This window comes from Spea bombifrons, chromosome 2 (assembly GCF_027358695.1).
Source record: "Spea bombifrons isolate aSpeBom1 chromosome 2, aSpeBom1.2.pri, whole genome shotgun sequence".
In the NCBI taxonomy this organism is placed as follows: domain Eukaryota; kingdom Metazoa; phylum Chordata; class Amphibia; order Anura; family Pelobatidae; genus Spea; species Spea bombifrons.
The window spans coordinates 58,532,044-58,553,556 of record NC_071088.1 but is presented as its reverse complement, the minus strand read 5'-3'; the positions used below and the strand labels follow the sequence as shown (position 1 = coordinate 58,553,556).

Below are 21,513 nucleotides of genomic sequence, written 5' to 3'. Positions count from 1 at the left end.
TCCCTGTAGAATGTAATTGTACAAAATGTTTGGCCCCAGCTGTCAGAGGGTAGACCTGGCTGTGATTTGCCAAACCCCATGACTTAGGGTATACATTCTTGGTCCTCAAGGACCCGTTTTTCATGAGGTATCCCCTACATCACCAGTCTTTAAGGGGTTACAATACATCACCTCATTGAGTGTATTTCTCCAATTGTGAATACTGTGTGAATGGCGCACTGAAATTGTCCAATTCAGTTTTTTCTTAACCAAGCGCAATGATAAACAATGAGCTAATACGTTGAGGACTTGGGTTTTGCACATTGCAAACCATATGGCTTGATTGCTCTAATATGTACTTTCTAAAGTGTAAGTTGGTCTCTATAGCAGAAACTTCATTCCTTAACCATGGTCATAACTGTGTCCACCTTCTTTACTTTTATTCATTGTTTTGCTGCTCCTTTGTGTAAAGCCTGCATCTAAAATGTTGAGATCTCCTATTCCAGAGTGTGGTGAGGTTTCTGCAGGAGTGGAAGATGAGGGTGAAGCTCAGGCTGGCTGGATCGAAGGGGCTGCCATTCTTTTCTCAGTCATCATTGTGGTCCTGGTGACAGCATTTAATGACTGGAGCAAAGAGAAACAATTTCGTGGCTTGCAAAGTCGGATTGAGCAAGAGCAGAAATTTACAGTTATCCGCAAGAGCCAAGTTATACAGATTCCGGTGGCAGAACTTGTTGTGGGTGATATTGCACAAATCAAGTATGGTACGTCAGAGATGAAATGTGTAAAGATCCACTTCGTTTTCTAGCATGTTTTGGACAGGTACCACTACTCATATATTTCCCCCATCAGGTGACCTCTTGCCCGCTGATGGCATCTTGATCCAGGGTAATGACCTGAAAATTGATGAAAGCTCACTTACTGGGGAGAGCGACCAGGTGAAAAAATCTCTTGAGAAGGATCCCATGCTGCTGTCGGGTAAAACTGGTTCCTCATTAGGATTATGTTATGCCATCACCACTGAGGCCAAACAAGACCACATTGCTCTCTGTTTTCCTGCAGGTACCCATGTGATGGAGGGGTCTGGGCGCATGGTGGTCTCTGCCGTTGGTGTCAACTCTCAGACAGGCATCATATTCACCCTCCTGGGGGCAAATGAGGGTGCTGAGGAAGATAAGAAATCAAAGAAAGGTAACATCAATTCATATTAGATAAATTGTAGCTCTCAGCACTATTAACTCACTGGAGACGTGTGCAATAACTTATATGCAGGACTTGTGAAGTAGCTCGGAGATGTACCTGCTACTTAAATAAGAGATATGGTGGACTTTTTTTTTTTTTTGGAACTTGTTGAACCAAAGGTTTTTGGTAGTTTTGCCATTGTTGTGTACTCAGTGCTCACATGTGTACTTACTCTGCTGTCAGTTATTGATAATACTCATCCTGCTATCTTACAAACCTGACCCTTTCTTTTTTAAGCAAACTTTTTGGTGATTCTGTTTTTCTTTCGGGTCATTGAATTCCCTCTGATTCCCTCTGACTGTTTTCCATCTTTATTTTCTGTCTCTTTTACATGTTTCTTCTTCTTGGTCTGTCTCTTTTCCCCATTATTGTTTCAAATATCTCTGCTTCTTTCATTGCTGCTTAGTGCCTTCCTGTGATCTTCCATTTTACTATCTTTCTTTGTTGTTCCTATTCCTAGATCTAAAAATCCCTAGATTTCTCTGTCTCATCCTTGTATCACACTTTTCTCCCAGTTCATGGGATATTTCTGGAGTGAGGGGGCACCCTTTCATCACTTCCGTCTTAGTGGGGGGATTTCCACCTCTCTTTACTTCATGAAGTCAAAGTGACCAGAAACCCTCCTCCTTTTTTTCTTCCTTTTTTGTTTCTTTCTTTGTCCAAACAGGTAAAAAACCAGGACCTACAGAAAATCGCAACAAAGGTAAACAGCTTCTCAATAACTCTTCCCATCTCACTGAGGGAACTGACCTAATCTCACAGATAAGTCTTGTGTGGGCAACTGGTTCTTCCCCTTTCATCTGCGCAACTTAACTCTGGTGCTCAGGTCTTTTTATGGTCTCTGCTTCATCCCTGAACAAGAAATAAATCTCAATAGCGTGGGACCTTTGAATTCTTCACTTGCAAATATAAAATGATCAAATTATGTAATTCACACTATATGACTGGGAACACTGGATCATACAGTGTACAAAAACCGCATTAAAATAAAAGGGCCAATCAGCAACCTCCATTTCTAAAGTTGAGGAATATAGTTTTTGTTTTTTTGGTTTCCTTTTCAAAGGTGCTGTTCCATCTAAACACTTCTGTTGACTGCATGGACCAATTAGAAACATCCTTCCTATTGTGGTTGACTGTCTAAACCAAATTTTTTGAATTAATTAAAATGTTCCCTCGTTTATCATTTTTGCTCGGAACACTTGTTATGTGACGCAAAAGTGTGCACTGATAGGTTGTTGCTATGGAAACTGAGAAAAGCTTAAAAAGAATGTGCTGATTTTAATGTATTACATCAGTTTTGCGAAGATTTATTTGCTTAATAGCCCCCAGAGCTCAATTAATGTTTTGTTTATGTGACACAGCACCTTTTATTAGAACCTACGTGTGGGATGTTAAATCCCTGCTTCTCAGGAGCCAGAACTTTTTCTTCTCTGCCTTGACCCTTACACTCTTTCATGCACAGGTGTTGGACTTAGCACTTTGTTTATGTGGTGCTCATAATTTATCGTTCATTGGGCACTAAATATGTCCACTTTTATGTGATGTTGGATGTGTTATTACATTTTGTTTGTGTCCTGTGTGTGCTTTTACATGTTTTTGGCCTTTCACTTTGGGTGTATTTTGCTACCAGGGTTTCACCTAGCACAGCAGCGACTCTCCTATCATAACTGTACTTTCTGCTTTCATTGTATACTTATATGTATTCCTCTGTTACCTATCTGCGTGTGCAAGATCTGAAAAGCTCTCAACAAGTTCCTTTTTTGTCAAAATGCTAGTGATTGATCTGTTCACAGGAGCCACCATTTCACTTATCATCTTTGCTTATGTGCTGTAGGGTCCATGCTTTTCTTTAGAATGATAATCGATTTATTGTATTGCGCTTCATCGCGTTTCAGAAAACACTTTTTGTTTTCTGGGATGTGTTATTGGGGAAGCTCTGTTTCTCCTCTGTTAATGTGGATCTGCTACTTTACCTAAAACTACATTTTGCAATCCACAATACTTGGTTGTAAGTATTTTCACTTGTTATATGATGGTTTTGTTATTACTCTTTTTTTAACACACATGACTCGGCTTGTCATGGAACAGGCGTTCTTTACGTGCTTTCACCAAAATGGTAGAAGGTGTTCACATTGGTTGGGAATGTGGCTAGGGCTGACCCTACCAATGCGACCACACTTGGCAACATGACTATTTGTGTAAATCTAATAAAAGCTGCTTTCAGGCAGGGAAGCAGTTAGTTCACCCCCTTCATTAAAAAAAATGAATGGAAACAAATTACTGTTTAGTTTAATACGTTGAATTAGTTTGACTGATTCATTTTTAAAGCAGCTGCTGAACTGTGGCAATTTTTTTGTGATTGCCTTGTGTGACCTAAAAAGCAGCACTGACCCTACATTGCATGCCTAGGTAGCTGAGCTTGTATGGGCTGCCACCATGAGGATCTTTCAAGTGCTAGCAAGTGCTTGCCGGAGGAGGACACCGGAAATATAGTTTGTGCCTAAAGGCTGTTACATATGGTGGGTAAAGGTGATGGAAAACCCTTCCACTTAAAATTAAGGGGATAGTAGAAGCATTATTAAACACTCACCTACAGACACCAGACAAGCCAGAATGCTTGGTTTTTCCCTAAGAAATCTCATGGTGCTGCCACAACCACAAGGGATTCTGGGTAGGCGCATGCAAATAAGGTCAACAATGATCCCCTTTTGTCTCTAAATCCACTTTATACATGGAACCCTTGAAAGTAATTGCCGGCTGTACAAGCCTAAAGGCTGGACACCCTGTTTGTGTGTAAGAGCCCATTTAGTTGAGCAACGATGATACTTGCAAAACAGCCATTAGTCTCCCTTTAAGTAATTTCTGTTAAATTGAACATTATACCATTTTCTATCTTTAGGACTCTTGAAAGGTAGCGGTGTATTATATTATAATTAAACCAGGGTTCAATTTAGTTTGATCTTACAAACAAGCGTGCGTTATGCTTGAGAGTTTCTTGTACACATGTATAAATAATTCTGGTGCTGCAACAGTTAACATTATTGCAGGATGTTTCTAGGCAGCAGGATGCGGGTTAAATAAACATTAACCTGATCCCTGTTTAAATAACACAAAAACAAACAAACCTTTGATCTGCAGTGCAGCACCAATTCCATATACCATACTGGAACAAAAGTAACAATAAACAATAAACACTATGAATGCATTTCTTTTAAACTAAAAAAATGAAGTCACAGCAAAACACCCTTTATATCACTTACCCCTCCAAGTCTAAGAGACTTCCAATGCCAAAAGACAGGGCACTGCTTGGATATATGCTATACCAATAGTGAAATCACTTTGGAGCATAGGTACTGTTGTGTATATTTTTAAATCTGTTCCATTTTTTAAGTGTTAATCCCCATCCAATTTAACAAGTGTTGGTGCTATATATATATATAAAAAAAGATATTTCCTTTGTCCTCAGCAAATAATAAAGATAGTAGATTATAGTAAAGATAAAAGTCCTTGTGGGCCACAATTTCACAAGATTTGTTTTGACAGGTTCGTTAACAAAATATAATTGAATATTTACGTTTGGGTGTCACTGAAGTGGATCTTTTCATTTGGTTGACTTCATATTGAAAATCATACGCATTAATGAAAGTCTTGGGTACCGCTTGAATATTGCATATTTCAAAAAAGGATTGAAAGGGAGGCAAAATACTATCCGTTGACTGTGACTGTGCTCATTAATAGGTGATGGTGAAAAGAGATGACTAATTCATGGCCACATATGATTTCTGGCCTTCACCACATACAGTAGGTCCACTACCGCAATCTGCTTTCATTTCAGACTTGCTTGATACAAGATTGTGCATAATTTTAAAGCCCACAGCATTCTATCACTCCTTTACAGTATCTCAGAGAGTGTCTAGAGATGTCGGTGTGTTGCACCTTCTCAAAAGTGCCAAAATATGTTTAATGGTGTTGGGGACCAGTGATTTTGGTGGGAAAGCCGTGCAAATTAGCGCTATCTGGTGTTAAAAGTCAGATATGACTCACATAGCTAGCATATCAGCAAAATGTTATGTGATGAGAATATTCATACAGGAATATTCATATAAATGGACATTTATATGAAAAAGTTAAGAAATTATTTGCCTCAGTGTTGAGTGATGTTTTCCTGAATAATACGTATCAATTGATCACTGTGTTTTAAGACTACTTAATAAATGGTCCAATAAAACTGTTTAGTGATGGTGGACCCAGACTTTAGGATCCTTTTTTGTATGTTTTTTTTAAAAAAACAATTCACAAGATGGAGAGTAAAGAGACCTAGGCTGGATGTTCTTCAGCCCCTTGAAGGCAGTAATGGGTGAGCTTACAAACAACTGTAGTCATACCTTTAACCATTAAGCACATAGAAATTCATTACAGATCTGAGTGACAGCCATGTCTTGACTTCAGTATCCACCTAGCTGGTGAGAGTCCTGAGGAGCAGCTTTTATTTTTTGCTTTCACCTGACTATTCACTATTCAGAAAAGGGTCGTCTTCTCTGTAATTTTGCAAGCCTTTAACTGGACTGTTTCTTGTTTTGGTGATTTTGTCAATTTAGCGATTGACTTGTTCAGACCATATATTGGTCTTGGCTTTTTAATAGCATAAGGCCATAGGCACACAACATTTTATGTTTTGATGGCAAGATGACCATAAAAAATGTCTGTCTATTATGTGACAAGAAAATCATTTCTTTAAGTTTAAATATTTGATATTGATGTCTTACCCCTCCCCACCACCAAACAATCAATGCTTACAATGTATTGTCCTCGAGAGGCTCGAGTGCACTTTGGTTTATTACCAATTGCTCTAATATCAGCTTTATCCATTAGCACACTGCTGCAATGTAGGCAGAGGTGTAGGAATGTGAGACGAAATCCTGCCATCAAATATACAACAAGTGAAAGAATGTCAGTGCACCGCTACTCCTTTCTAAAACGTATCAATTGCCCTTAACCACGCATTTTAATACACAGGTGGAAATGGGACGTACTAAGCTGGACTCACTACTAACACACCATTTTGTGCAGGGTTTCCCACCATGTCTTTTGTATCTTACTTTTTTGTTTTATGTTTTTCTTTTCTTATTTCTTCCTTACACTTTCACATACACCTTTTTAAACTCTCTTTGATCACTGCTCCCTGGTAATTTTGTCTAAGCTCACTTTTGGTTGTGCTGTGGCTTGTTGGTCCTGTGTCCTCTTTGCTGTCTATGTCTTATTCACAGTGAGCCTTGCTGTATTTCTAACCTGACCGCTATATATTTCACTCCTTTTCCAGCCAAAGCTCAGGATGGTGTAGCTCTGGAAATTCAACCTCTGAAGAGTGAGGAGGGGGTTGAGAGCGAAGAAAAGGAGAAAAAAGTGATTAAAGTTCCAAAGAAGGAAAAATCTGTCCTGCAAGGAAAGCTGACCCGACTAGCAGTGCAGATTGGGAAAGCAGGTATAACAAATTGGGGAATAGGGAAACTAGTAGTTTAATGAGTTAGTACAAAAGAAAAGCAACAGTGTGGAAAAAAAGTATTGTAAATATTTTACATATATGATATGATGTAAGGAGCTTAATGTATAAATATGCATGGCAAAGACATTAAAAGGAGTAAGCATTTTAAGTTCATTCAGGAACCATGACATACAGTAGGACAAACTTCTAAGACCAGAAGACTCACTAGTGTTGTGGTATAACCCTTTCAAAGAACTGTGTTTAATTTATTCTGTAATTTTGACAGGTACTACAGTCTTCATTTTGTAAATGTTTTTATAATATTTTAGCAAAAAAATTGGATTGTGTGTGAAATTTGTGCACAAAATCTAAAAAAAAATATTTTTTGCACCCTAACCATTTCAGGCCTCATCATGTCTGCCATTACGGTCATAATTTTGGTACTGTACTTTGTAATTCACACGTTTGGCGTGATGGGACGTCCGTGGTTGGCAGAGTGCACTCCCATTTACATCCAGTATTTTGTCAAGTTTTTCATCATTGGTGTCACGGTGCTGGTCGTAGCAGTTCCTGAAGGGCTGCCTCTTGCAGTCACAATATCCCTGGCTTACTCTGTCAAGGTTAGTGGCTTCAGATACTTTGGTTGTTGGATGTATGGAATTTATTGGGACAATCTTTTTTTTTTTTTTTTTTTTTTGACTGGTTAAAACCTTAGCCTTTCTATTTCCTTCTCCTTAGAAAATGATGAAGGACAATAACCTTGTGCGCCATCTGGATGCCTGCGAAACCATGGGTAATGCTACAGCCATCTGCTCAGACAAGACAGGCACTTTGACTATGAACCGCATGACTGTTGTTCAAGCTTATGTTGGTGGCACGCACTATCGTCAAATTCCTGATCCTGAAGCACTTAACCCCAAAATGCTTGAGCTGATTGTCAATGGGATTTCTGTCAATTCAGCATACACTTCGAAAATCCTGGTAAGAAGTGAAAGCACCCTCCGTTTCTTAATATGTAAATAGGATAAGGGGCTGTTGGGAATGGATATTTTGTAGCCGGAGACGCTCTTCACTGGCTCTCAAAACCACATTTATACAGATTTTTTTCTAAACATGGTGTGCTGTACCTGCATCAATGTCATTTGAAACACTGCAAACCATTAAACCTGTTTCCTTACATACATGCATTTGTGCAATGGATGAGAATAATCTGAATGATTCACGCTCGATGTATTGCGTTTTCAGGGATTAATTTGTTTTCTTGTAGCTGCTATTTATGCAGTGGAGCATCCTGTGTTTCTTTCAAGTTCCTGTGAATTAGATGTCACTGTGTTTAGGACATAGCAAGTCTTTGTAATATGATTAGTATTGGGATTAACCCAAATTTTATTTGCATGCGTAGAAGGCACACATTGGCAGTTGTTTTTCTCCTTTAATGTATTTGTGACTCTTTTTTTGCAGTTTGCTTTCTACATATTGGTTGTCATATTTTTTTCTCTTCCTTACAACTTCAGCCGCCTGAGAAAGAAGGTGGTCTTCCCCGGCAGGTGGGCAACAAGACAGAATGTGCCCTGCTAGGCTTTGTGTTGGATCTAAAGCAAGATTACCAGGCTGTACGCAATGAGATTCCGGAGGAGAAACTGTATAAGGTTTATACATTCAACTCGGTGCGCAAATCCATGAGTACAGTACTGAGCGAACCATCAGGGGGATTCCGGATGTACAGCAAGGGAGCTTCTGAAATCATCCTGCGCAAGTAAGCATACAACTCATTGGATGTAAAGGTTTTGAGACCAATTCAGGAAAATAGTGTAAGCAACTAAATGCAGCCAGGGTCACGATGTGGAAATAAAAATAGGGGACAAATACTGCACAAAGACAGAGGTTCCAGTTTCAGGTCAATCTCTTTGCATATCCAAAAATGTATTTTACACCTTCTCGTTCTCACAGATGTACACAGATTTTAGACCAAGAAGGGGAATTGGGTCCTTTCAAGTCAAGAGACCGAGATGAGATGGTAAAGAAGGTGATTGAACCTATGGCATGTGATGGTTTACGTACTATCTGTCTGGCATATCGTGACTTCCCTGCGGGAACAGAGCCTGATTGGGACAATGAGGGAAACATTCTGTCTGATCTCACCTGCATCTCTGTAGTTGGCATAGAGGATCCTGTCAGACCAGAGGTAGTACATTCTGTATTTATTATACTCGTTAATGAAAGCAACGGTTCGTCTCATAATTTGACCATGTTCTTTCTCCTCTAATTTCTTCTGGCTAACATGTATTCACAGGTGCCCGAAGCTATCCAGATGTGCCAACGTGCAGGGATCACTGTGCGCATGGTAACTGGTGACAATATAAATACGGCTCGTGCCATTGCTACCAAGTGTGGAATCTTGCAGCCTGGGGAAGACTTCCTGTGCTTGGAAGGAAAGGAATTTAACACGCTTATCCGGAATGAAAAAGGGGAGGTGAGGAAGATAAGGAAATTGTGGAATTGCTTCTTTAGCAGACAGACTTTTTTGTGGTACTAAATCACAATGTATTGCAAAGCGTATTGTCTTATTAAAGCAAACATAAGTATTTACAGTGAAATGTTAACCAAATGAATAGATGGGGACAAAAAAAAAAGCTGAACATGCCATTTCATTCTATGTGTGCACGGTAACTACACACATTTCACTTCCACAATCTTAGCAATTTTTACCATAACTGCTTGGCAAAATGGTTGACAGTCCTTGTAATACACTTAATGAATCCTAGAGGTTTTCTCGTATTTCATATTGATGTTTCCCGGAATGTAACACTTGCTACATTCAGTATTAGATTATGTGGAGGACCATGCTGATTAGCGGCAATGGATCAAAAGTCAATAGTTAAACTAACACTGTAGGATATCTCCAAATGTCATTATTTTTTACATTCAGACAAGGTAAATATTTTGTATTAATTGTAGACATGAAGGGGAGTTATCCTGATTGGCACACACATCAATTCTGTTGTAAAATTGAGCAAGATAAGTGTACTGTAAACTAATTTTCCTTTAAAAAAAAAATAAAAAAGTCTTTATATGCAGAGCTTGTGTTTTGCTTAAACAAGCAATTCCTTACCAAATTTGGTTAATGAATTGGTTGTATCAGGATTAATATTCCTGTCTGTGGATCCTCATTAACTGGCACTTGGAATCATGCAGTGTCTCGCACCAGTGGATGATCAATGTAGGATAGAGGTGGCAGGCACACTGCTAATTAATTTCTGGGCTGCATGTCATGTTTATTGTGAGACAAAAACAAACACACAGCGCTGTATATGTGTCCCAATGTAAGCACAGTCGTGTAGCCCAGAAAGACTGAACATTGTTATTGCAGCTGTCCTTCAGTAAGGATAATTGGCCATTGTGTCAGTCTATTATGTAGACTGGAACACACTCTTGGGTTAAGAAGGTTTGAGAGTATTGCTGGCATTAAAGGGTTGAGGGGTAAGAAAGATTAGTGACAAAATAAAACCATAAAATGGTCTTGTTGTCTAAGATAATGAAATATTTGAATATAGTATATTATAGAAACGACAAAGCTGAGATTTACTTGCACTTAATTGTTGATAATTTTATAAACATTTATACATATATTGTTTATGTGTAATAACAGTGGTCATAGTCCATTCATTTTGCCTAGCCTGTCTAGCGGGCATCTGTGCCAGTGGACATGGAGCTGCTGACAAATGTCAACAAGCAGCTGCCGGGTGAACAAAAATCATTTCTCTGAAGCTCTGATGTGATTGCAGCAGCAGAGAAGGACAATAAAGCTTCACTCATTACAAAAACTAAAATAGTGCTCTAGGGCATAACATAATGATGGTCGCTTTATTTAGGGTAACTCCCCAGAAGTGACATTCCTGAGTTGTATATTGGTTTACACCTCACACCCACAGCCCAATGGTACTTGAACAACTGAATCATTGCATTTTTGCCTTTTGTTTTTACTCGTTTTGCTGTTACTGTTTATGATGTCTAATTTTGTGTTTTTGTATGCGCCATCTTCCTCTTTTCTGTCTGCTAGGTAGAGCAGGAGAAGTTGGATAAAGTGTGGCCTAGACTTCGTGTTCTGGCTCGATCATCCCCCACAGACAAACATACATTAGTGAAAGGTAAAAAACTTTTCTGTGTGTAAAATGTGCCATTTCATCACAAGTTGTTGCAGAGGAACATGACTTATGTTTTTTTGTTGTAGGTATAATTGACAGTACAGTAGAAGAACAGAGGCAGGTGGTGGCTGTAACAGGTGATGGTACGAATGATGGACCAGCACTGAAAAAGGCTGATGTGGGATTTGCTATGGTACGTTCAGACTATGTGATACATTGATCCTATTAAAAGGTTTTTGTGTTATTCTTGCAATTTGTTTTATAATGCTAAAATTCTGACTGTCAGATCCTGATCATTTTCTCTAACGCTTTACAGTAAATGTGATTTCCTTGCCTTCCCGTGTGCAAGCACTCAGGCTGTCCTTTCTTTCACAGGGTATTGCTGGCACAGATGTGGCAAAGGAAGCTTCAGACATTATCCTGACAGATGACAATTTCTCCAGCATTGTGAAGGCGGTCATGTGGGGCCGCAATGTATATGACAGCATCTCCAAATTTCTGCAGTTTCAGCTAACCGTTAACGTTGTGGCAGTAATTGTGGCTTTTACTGGAGCCTGCATAACCCAGGCATGTGGTATTCTTCCCCCCAAACACCTTCCCCAAAGTATTCTGAATTCAAATATTCAAGAAGCACTAGACATACATTATTTCACATGACATTTAATCTTCTAAGTCCCTTGGAATTACATCATTGTCTTGCAGATTGCTGATGATTTTGAGGGTCAAACTTTGTGTAAGCAGAAATCCAGGGTTTGTTTTTTCACACTGTATTTCGAGAAGTTATATTGTGACTCTACTTTTAAACCTATTTCTCTAAATTAGATAACTGTACACATATCAAGTGTGAATAGTCTGCCTAAAATTCTTACATGAATCCTTAAGAAACTCCAAAACAACATGTGTATCTTGAACATGGATACCACAATCTTTACTCGATCATGAACATTCTCTGATTCCATGCCCATTGATTCTTCCTTGCTCTTTTTGCTAATTTTCTTGCTCAAGACACCCTTGGCAATATTCTTCAGCAGGGGGGAGATGGAACAATGCATAACACTGATTTTCCTGTGGTGCAGGATTCTCCACTGAAGGCTGTACAGATGCTGTGGGTCAATCTGATCATGGACACTTTTGCTTCTCTGGCACTGGCTACAGAGCCTCCCACTCAATCCTTACTTCTCAGAAGACCATACGGGCGCAACAAGCCTCTCATCTCCCGCACTATGATGAAAAACATTCTTGGACATGCTGTGTATCAACTGACTATCATCTTCACTCTACTTTTTGCAGGTCAGGCTTATACTTTGAGGCAACTCTCATATAAAAATTCATTGTATCATTGTGTAGTTTTGGCTATTCATTTCTACATAGGCTGGGCTATTTTATCTTCTGCTTCCCTTTATCTAAACCATGTGCCCTATGAAAGTTCCCTCTTTCTTTATACACCGTGTTAATCATTGCATTATATGTTCTTTCTTTTCCCTGTAAAGGTCTTCCCATATTACATTTCTCTTTCTCTGCTTTCATTACAGGCGAGACATTTTTTGACATTGACAGTGGAAGGAATGCACCCTTGCATTCACCTCCTTCAGAACACTACACCATTGTCTTCAACACTTTTGTTATGATGCAGCTTTTTAATGAAATTAATGCTCGCAAGATACATGGAGAGCGCAATGTCTTTGACAATATCTTCCGGAACCCAATCTTTTGTGCTGTGGTACTGGGTACTTTTGGGGCACAGGTATCAAGTCTATGTAACTTTCCCTTGAAGAGTGACTTTTTTCCCCTGTGTATTATGACTCCCATCTCTACCATTTCTTCCCTTTCCTCATATTGCCATACCTTCTACTCTTTTGATTATTTATTCTGCCACATTGTTTCCTGCCTTGTCATTAACATTGTTTATATTTTGCCACTAATCATTCCCTTCTCCCTGTCTGCAGATCATAATTGTTGAGTTTGGAGGAAAGCCATTCAGCTGTTCAGGACTCTCTTTATCCCAGTGGTTCTGGTGCATATTCATTGGTGTGGGCGAACTGCTTTGGGGTCAGGTTGGTGTCAAATATCTCATCTTTTGAAAGTATAAATTTTTCCTTAGAACGTTTGCTTTTCTGTTTTTTTTTTTCTTTACGTAGTCTGGAAGTCTACTATACCTCTGCACCTTCTCTTTATATCCATTTTTCTGTTTGCCTTTCTCCTTGTAGCTGATATGTACAGTTCCCACCAGTCGGCTCAAGTTCCTGAAGGAGGCTGGGCATGGTCCAATGAAAGAAGAAATTCAGCATGAGGAACTCCAAGAGGATGTGGATGAGATAGACCATGCAGAGATGGAAATGAGAAGAGGCCAGATCCTATGGTTCAGAGGTCTCAACCGAATCCAGACTCAGGTACTTTATTTATTTATTTTTACAGTTCTTCCATGCCTTTCTAAAACCCCTTTTCCAACTGAATTCTGCTCTGAAGTAAGGTTGCAAATGCAGCCAAACAAAAGTTGGGAATCTTTTTGTCGATACAAACTAGGAAAATACCAATTTTCTAACTGATCCCTATACTTAACCGCATACTACCTCAAGAATTATTATTCAAAGGTCAACAAATATCACCTTTTGTCAATATATTAAGTACCTTGTTGTATTTGACTGGGTCGTCCATACAGACGACTGTAATCACCCAGAGCGCCCAAAGATGGTGTTCAGGAGTTATTGCGCAGTAGCGGAATTGGACAGGGCCTGGTGCAAGGCAACTGCACTCTCCCGGGTGATGAGCACCTAGGGTTGTGCGGCCACATTCCAGGGCCCTGGCATAGCAGCGGATGTTGTCCAGTTCAAAACAAAACTTGGTGATATCCTGCAGGCACCCTGGAGCACATATGAGACATAGCTCTACAGAGAAATGGGCAGGATGCTGCAGGCTGGGAGTAGGGAAGCTAAGCAGAGAAACAGCAGGAACATAGCAAGACAGGGGGACAGAGCAAGGAACATAGCCAGACAAGACATGCATACAAAGGACAGGGAACAAGGCAAGGGACACAGGGGAAGGAGTGAGGAGCTGAGATCCTCAGACGCTTATCCTTTAAGCAAGGATAAGATATCTTAACTGGGACATGGGGAGAGGAGAGAGCAATCGAAATCCTCAGATGATTTAGGGAAAAGAGGGCAAAGGCACATAAAAGACAGACACAGGAACTAGCCTAGGACTATATGATAACAATTGGAGATTTAGTCACATCTTTAGTCACATGGCCGTAGCATGCTTAACCCCCCGCTATGCCAAAGTACTCTAATATTTGGTGGGTCCTAGCGGTAAACCCTGCCTACTGAATTTATAAAGCTGAAACTAAACATTAAATCTAAACACAGAACAGACATAAAACATACCTATAGACTGCAGACTGAGACAAACGGGTGGGGCACAACTTATAAAGGAAACAGAACTTGCAGCTAAGAGCAGGACTGAAACAAAGTATCAAAAGTAAACAGCAGAGCAAAGGGAAATCCAGGAATGGATTACAGCAAAGGGGGAACTGTAGCAAGACAGGAGAAACTTGGCTCCGCACCCTGAATGGGCCTGACATTGACATTATAAAGGGTTTGTATCCTGTTCTATATCAGTTGTAATTAGTTGCATATTGTGTGCCTTGGGTTTTTTTTTTTTTTTAACAGGCAAGCTGATGGGTATATAGGGCATTAAACCTGACATTTTCACCACATGTTCTTAGTGACCTAGTCTGCTGCATCTGCAGCGGTATAGTTTTGATTACCCTCATCCTTTATACTGAACCACGATTAACAAGCACCCAGAGTTCACCCTCTTGTGGTGCGACAGGTTTGCATTTGGGACGAGATAAGAAAATGGTTGTTAGAACCCACCACCCTCGCTAGTTTTTAAGGTGCTATTTGTCGCGTATGAGTTTTAAGAGGTTTTTTTCATTACTTTACCATTTTGTCATTAACAGTTAATCCCCTCTTTATAATTCTTTATCAGAATGCTTTTTTTTCCTTAAGAACAAGGGCTAATACTACAAGTAAGTTTGCATGTAAAAAAGATTATCTGATTTGTTTTTATTTTTCAAACATATATCCATTTGGAATGCATCACAGAAAATGTCTGACTTGCAGTAAAAGTGTAGTATTGACTGAGCTGAAAACAGGATTTTTTTTTAATGTTCAAAAGCAGAAATGTGTGTTATTTTCTCTCTCTAATATCTGGTTAAGTCTGTTTCTTCCAAAACTAATAATTTGTGATATGAAGTCATTGGTCTTCCTTATGCCCATCCACATTCCCTCTTTCCCAGCTTCTGCCTACAATCATGCTTATTTTTCTCTAAACACCCCTATGTATGTTTCTCTCTAATTCACCTTAAATTTTATTAAGCACCACCATTTATGCTTCTCTAATTCACCTTTAGATTTTGTTTTCAAGGATGTCAAACTCCGGGGCTTAAAGGGCCAAAACCAGACCAGCCATTTTAGGTATCCCAGCATGAGCACAGACAGTTAAAATGTACAGAACCCATTGCATCCCTTGTGTTGAAACCAAAGATTTATCGAAATCCTGGTATATTTTTGGTCCTTTAGGCCTGGAGTTTTTTCTCTTTACTTTATTTTATAGTCAAACTCTCTCTCTATTTCCTACTGACTTTTGATTTTTTTCCCCCTATTTCGCTATTTGGGTTCTTACACTGCCTTGCCCTTTCCCCTCTTTTTATTCTCTATTTTTCGCCTACCTCCTCTTTCTCTGACTTTGGTGTGTCTCCCTCTGATTCCTTACAGATGGACGTAGTTTATACATTCCAGACGGGCGGTACCTCTTTACAAGGGGCTCTGAGGCGCCAGCCTTCCACCATTAGCCAGCACCTCGATGCTAAACATGTCTCTAGCCCAACACACGTAGCTCTGTCCTCTGCTACCTCTCCCCCAGCCACTTCTGCTGCTGCTTCTGTGGGCAGTGAGTTCAACACTATTACAATGCATGCTGTGCACTTCGGCTGCTGGTCACTGCTCTTTTCTGTCTGTCTCTTAATACTGTCCTTTTCTAAAATAACCAGGGAATCTAACAAAGGCATGCGTACCACTCAACCTTGGGTCGTTGCACGGGAGCACTTTTTCTTTCCCTTGCCTTTTTGTTTTGTTCTGTTTCTTTTCTCGATTGCGTCTGTTATTTTGAATGCTCTTTTTTTTCCCTTGCTTTTTCTACTCACAGGTGGCAGACCAATTCTCACAAACAATGAAGAAACACACATCCACTAGAACATTCTCAGATTTGGTTAAATGAACAAAGTCCCCATCATTAGTATAACTTTCCCTAGGAATTTTAATTGGGGCCATATGATTTTAGAGAGGAAGTTGGTTCATGTTAGTAGGCACAGGTTCGTTAGTAGAGATTATTGCTGAGATATTATTTTGAGTTGCTGCACTGCAACCTTTCTGTTGTGTCTGGTACTAGATTCTACCGGTTTACTGTAACTGTCACAATGCTAAGAGTTCTGAGATTACTTAACTTCAAGCAAGTGGCTTACCCATAGTTGATTTGTCTTGACAAAATGTAATTTATCCAGAGGTCAAGTTGAAAACCAGTTGCTTTTTACAAAAAAAAGTGAATTAACAAAAATCATCACCACTTAATCTTAGGAGTTAGCCCCAGGTAGAACAGCTGGATCTACTGGGATTTATGAAATATACTAGGTAGCAAACCATTTAACAGTTTATTATTTTTTTATGTATTTGTATTTTGCTGTTGTAGGCTGGTTTCACTTGTCCATTGACAACATCCTGGGTGTTTTTATTTTGTTTGGGGGATTTATTTTACAGGACATTATTGTACAATTTCACGTTAAGTGCTTGCTTTTCGAACATCATACAGTAATCTTTTAACAGGAAATGCAATAGATATAGAGATGAACAAGCCAGGAACATGCCAAACTCTGCCCCGACCCCCTGTGCCCAACACTGATCCCAACAGAAACAAAGGCCCTTACAAGCTTCCATCTAAACTTTCAAAGAACATACATTATTAACTAACTCTGTAAGGAGCCCCCACATTCTACTAAGTTGCTTGCCATCAAATGAACATTCACACAACCCTAGTGTAAGTAAACCAAATAAGGTTACATACCACAAACCGATACACTGTGTCCATAAAGCAACAAATATCTAGAGTAATGTTACTACTAACATAATGAAGATGCTTCTTTCATTGTTCATTTCAAAATCAAATTTCAGAGGGATCTTGGATTTACATCCTACTTCTACAAGGATTTTCTACTGTAAAAGATTTCAGTCCTGGTTGCACCACTGAGTTACTTCAGTTTTCAGCTGAATGTCTGCATGGGATGCCCTGATGCCTGCAACATTTGCATGTTTGCTTTTCTGAGTTTAGAACATTGTGTTTCGTGGGGATTAAAGGTGCAGACCTGCTTAGAACTACACTTGAAAACCTCAGTATGAGGACTGATGGACTGTAGACTATAAATAAACATCTAATCTTAAGGTTTTTGATGGCCGGTATACACAATGACCTCCTTAATATTGGTTAACAAAGCTCATAAATGCACTGCCACACTTTAAAGATGAGCGAAAGTGTGTTCCTTCAGTACAAATGAGCATGTAATTTCTGAAAGCTGGGGCTGCAACTTTAATGGCCTTAATTTGTAATGTTAATGACGGTTTGAGAACTTGCTCATACCAAAGATCTCTATCCTTGTGTGGTATGCCTCGTGATTTTTAGTGCACAGAAGACTTTATTTGTGTTTTTTTGTTATGTGTGGGTTTTATTTACATATATTTTGTGTGTAATGTTTTGACTTGTGGATGTCTTGTAAGACTTTTCATTTTTAAATAATCCATTAATCCATTCCCACTAGAGAACTGCTGGGAGCTAATAATGTAATGTAGCCCTCAAAAAAACCCTGTAAGATGCCGTTCTTCAGTAGCTGTTGCCCAGCACGTTTTTTGTTTCTGTTCATTGACATTTCGGACCTGAGAGACTTTAACTTCAACTTTTTATTCCATGTATTTGGTTAATTTTTTATTTATTGCGGCTGGCTCCAAAAAGCCTTTTGTTCCATTTATATTTCTGTTTTCTTTTTTTTCACACTTTTTTTTCTGTGTCGTGCACACACACACTTATCTCTGTTCTTTCAGTTCTATTACTATTCTCTCAGTCTCTCAAGCATTCTTCCTCTCTATCCTTGGCACTAAGTCCAGTGGTCTCACACACTGCTTTTTTGTCTTTTCCCTGTAACAGATTAAAGTGGTGAATGCGTTCCGCAGCTCCCTGTATGAGGGGCTGGAGAAGCCACAAGCCCGCAGTGCCATCCATAGCTTCATGACCCACCCTGAGTTCATGCCACGGGAAGCGGGATCTGCCCCTTCACTCACAGACAGTGACAGCGAGGGTGAGGAATCTCGGGGTCTCCTGAAAGGACACGAAGAACAGACGCACAACCATAACAACAACTCCTCTACTGAACCGTGCCCAACAGAAATCAAAGTGTCCCCATCTGAGAGCCCCATGCACAGCATGGAGACCTCTATTTGATACCAACCTTAAAGGCCTTCTCAGCTGGGCATCTGTATGAGGTCACCGCTCCTAACCCTGCGGTCCTGTTCTGTCGCTACCTTTGTCCCATTGCAAATCCACCATCAATTCATCATCCCATTGCAAATATGAGCCAAATGCAGAACTCTAGACACTAACACACACACACACACACACACACACACACACACACACACACACACAGCCACAAACTGTCAAAATTGGGAAACAAACAGCCCTAATACTAAACTCACACACCATACACAGACTAAGCTATGGCGGAGAGCCTAATATAGCCTTTCTTGATCTGTATCGTCCTATGCTTTGTATGTGTATACGTATATTAAAAAAGTACAACAATCCATTAAACTATTTTATGTAAAAACACTATCAAAATGATACAATACAGTATTAATTTGAACTTTCATGCAGTACAGCCATACGAATAGAAATGCAGTATAACTTCCCCCCAAAAAACAAAGCATCTGTCTGTATATACTATGTACAGTCATTTTACTGCTATCTTTACTACTACATGTAATATTACAGCCATAAATTCCAAGAAATGTATACTTCAGGTAGTTGCAGTGACCTTTTGCATATTCATGCTAATGCTCTGCCTAAGCATTTACCTGATCATGTATTAATTTTTGGATCTGATTACTCATGATCTTGTTAAAATGTTCATGAACTCCACGCATGTCTGTCCTTTCCTTGACCTCTAATCCGTCTGTCCCCCTTGTCTTGTGTGTTTGCATGTTTGCCACTCTTACTTAATAACCCCTGCTTGTTTCTCTCCAACCCCTACCCTACACTCTCATCATCTGCCTCTAAGCACCAGCTGTGCCAATGAGAATGGAGCTGGGCAAGGTATCCTGATTCCGACCAAAGTTTGCCAGACCTTACTTCTTCACCAGGAACTTTGCCCATCGCAGCTGTCTTCCACCTGTAGAACTTTTCACCCTACGAGTCTCCCTTTTCTGTACAGCTGTGAACTTCTGCAGCTTCCCAAACCGCTGCATATCACCCAAAATCAAGTTAAAGGCTGCGCCATTGTGCCCCAAAACACCTGATATTGAAACTGGAAGAGACCAGAACAGGGTGGGGTGTAGGGGGCATTTAACTGAAAGAGGATTACACTGCCAGGCAAAATGTGTGTGCGCATGTGCATATTTGTGTGTATGTATATATCTGTGTGTACATATACATAGACTCAAATTTACATATATACAATTCTACGTAATTTTACAATCACTGTTTCATGAAGAGGGCTAATTTAATTTTACAGTAATGCTTTCTAGATTTAGGATAGAGGACGTTATGCACTGCCAATGCCCTTGTCCTGCTACTACATTCATAGCATTTGGAAGGGAACACCATGTAATCGGAGAAGGCTGACACTGCATGTTGTACTCCAACTTTATATGAATGGTTTTTGGAATTGCTCACAAACTATATGTATACATGCTGGGCATAGAGAGATATGTCAGTGATGCCTTTTTATTATGTATAAATTGTTTTGAGGGGGCGTTTGAGCGCAGACAGTAGCAAAGTGTATGCATGAACGCATTTAACTGTCAAGGGGGCTTACAATTTAAAACAAGGGGGCTGACATTCTACCCCTCTAGATGCGAGTTGGCTTCTTATCCCTGTTGTTGTGCCTTCTTACAGCCCCTGTACACCTCTTGGTTTAAGTGTTCCTTAAAAAGAAGGGCAGTAATAACTACATGGCAAGATCCATCTATGAGGGACAACCCCCCCCAGCTTCAGCTGCCATTACTAGAAGTTCCCATCTTCCCTCCACAGTTTTCTCAATAATGATTGCACTTTGATCTCAGTACCCCCCCCCCATTTTGGATAGATAAGCCATTCACAAGCTGTATCAATAGATTAGGCTGCTCAGCGAGCGTTTGATTCTCATTCCATCTTTTCAGTTTTATTAAGACTGGTAAATGTGTGGGTTTTTTTGGCCACAGAATCACAAAGGGGACCAACCCTTTATTTTATCGCCTCTCTACCCAAGAAATATATATATATAAACAATCTTAAGCCTTTTTGCTACTGTTAGCGCTTTCAGCTACAAAAAAGGCGTCTGTGATGCATAGCCGAAAGCTGTTCTAATTGTCATCACTGGTACATTAAGAATTTGTAAGCTTCTATATTGTACCTAAGAGGTTTACCTGAGATAAGCCATGGCTTTATAATATAGAACTGCTAATGTAAAAATAAAAAAAACGGCAGTCTTGACAGTGAATAAGGTTTGTAAAGGGTTTATGTCATTTTTAAGGCAGGTTTTGAATGTGTGGATCAGAGCTAGCAGTGATGCTGCAGACCTCCTTTAGAATAAGAGATGTAATGTCCTTCGACCATCTCGGTTTAATGCAATCATATAAAGCTGCAGAAGCAACTACATCCTCTTGAGCCATGTGTTACAGACCACCTTGTTCATGTTGGGGTTACCTAGAAAATTTTGATTATAGACACTATTACCTTCTATTTATCGCCTTTGGGATTTTTTTTGCAATGCTTTCAGTAAAACAAGCATTTATACCGGTAAATAGTAATGCTATTTTATTTTTTTTTTTAGGTTGAGTTTGAAAGTTATGTTGCTCTGTGCACAAAGTGTTGTAGCCAGCAGCCAAAATGATTGGTACACAAAGCCAATATTTTACCTTTGATTTCTCATAATTGGCAGCTTTGTGCTTTATGAGCTGTCAAACAGAAATGTGTTTTTATACATATAAATATATATATATAGTTATATAAATTATGTTCATATATGGCAGGTTAGCCTGCAGTGTACGCGTTTCATGTGCAAATTTTTTTATGTAAAATAGTTTTTCTATTTTGTTCTGGTATTGCGTACACGAGAGAAATTTTTAGGTTTTGTTGTGTTGGGAGGGGAAATATTTTTGTGTGTAAGAGATTTTTTTTTTTTTTTTTACTAAATGACTAAAAGTGCTTCATTACCAGAGATGCTTTGCCACATGCTGGTATGGAATTTACAGTGGATGTGTCTGATGCTGAAAGACATTGCTATGTGAACAGTAGTCTTACAAAATAAGAAGTGCCATATTGGATGAGGAAGTTAAGAGCATCTTTGAGTTATAGTTGTGTGGTACT

At 39.5% G+C, this 21,513-nt stretch overlaps 1 protein-coding gene across 5 annotated transcripts in view; it reads left to right on the top strand.

Moving 5' to 3' along the window:
• Positions 1 to 20,948, top strand: part of ATP2B4 (ATPase plasma membrane Ca2+ transporting 4) — a 44,826-nt gene extending 23,878 nt beyond the window's left edge. Inside the window, exons 4-22 of one of the 5 annotated variants that reach the window (XM_053454378.1) lie at positions 486 to 743; positions 832 to 957; positions 1,042 to 1,170; positions 1,889 to 1,924; positions 6,542 to 6,703; positions 7,109 to 7,323; positions 7,442 to 7,684; positions 8,218 to 8,459; positions 8,654 to 8,888; positions 8,997 to 9,176; positions 10,764 to 10,851; positions 10,935 to 11,041; positions 11,224 to 11,415; positions 11,925 to 12,138; positions 12,381 to 12,592; positions 12,795 to 12,902; positions 13,056 to 13,238; positions 15,624 to 15,740; positions 18,097 to 20,948. In XM_053454378.1, coding sequence (XP_053310353.1) covers positions 486 to 743; positions 832 to 957; positions 1,042 to 1,170; positions 1,889 to 1,924; positions 6,542 to 6,703; positions 7,109 to 7,323; positions 7,442 to 7,684; positions 8,218 to 8,459; positions 8,654 to 8,888; positions 8,997 to 9,176; positions 10,764 to 10,851; positions 10,935 to 11,041; positions 11,224 to 11,415; positions 11,925 to 12,138; positions 12,381 to 12,592; positions 12,795 to 12,902; positions 13,056 to 13,238; positions 15,624 to 15,740; positions 18,097 to 18,390 — 3,341 coding nt within the window. In that variant the 3' untranslated portion in view covers positions 18,391 to 20,948. Of the gene's footprint in view, positions 1 to 485; positions 744 to 831; positions 958 to 1,041; positions 1,171 to 1,888; positions 1,925 to 6,541; positions 6,704 to 7,108; positions 7,324 to 7,441; positions 7,685 to 8,217; positions 8,460 to 8,653; positions 8,889 to 8,996; positions 9,177 to 10,763; positions 10,852 to 10,934; positions 11,042 to 11,223; positions 11,416 to 11,924; positions 12,139 to 12,380; positions 12,593 to 12,794; positions 12,903 to 13,055; positions 13,239 to 15,623; positions 15,799 to 18,096 lie in introns of all 5 variants that reach the window. The other 4 variants (XM_053454376.1, XM_053454374.1, XM_053454377.1 and 1 more) reach the window with 4 other exon arrangements.
• Positions 20,949 to 21,513: the final 565 nt, after the last annotated feature.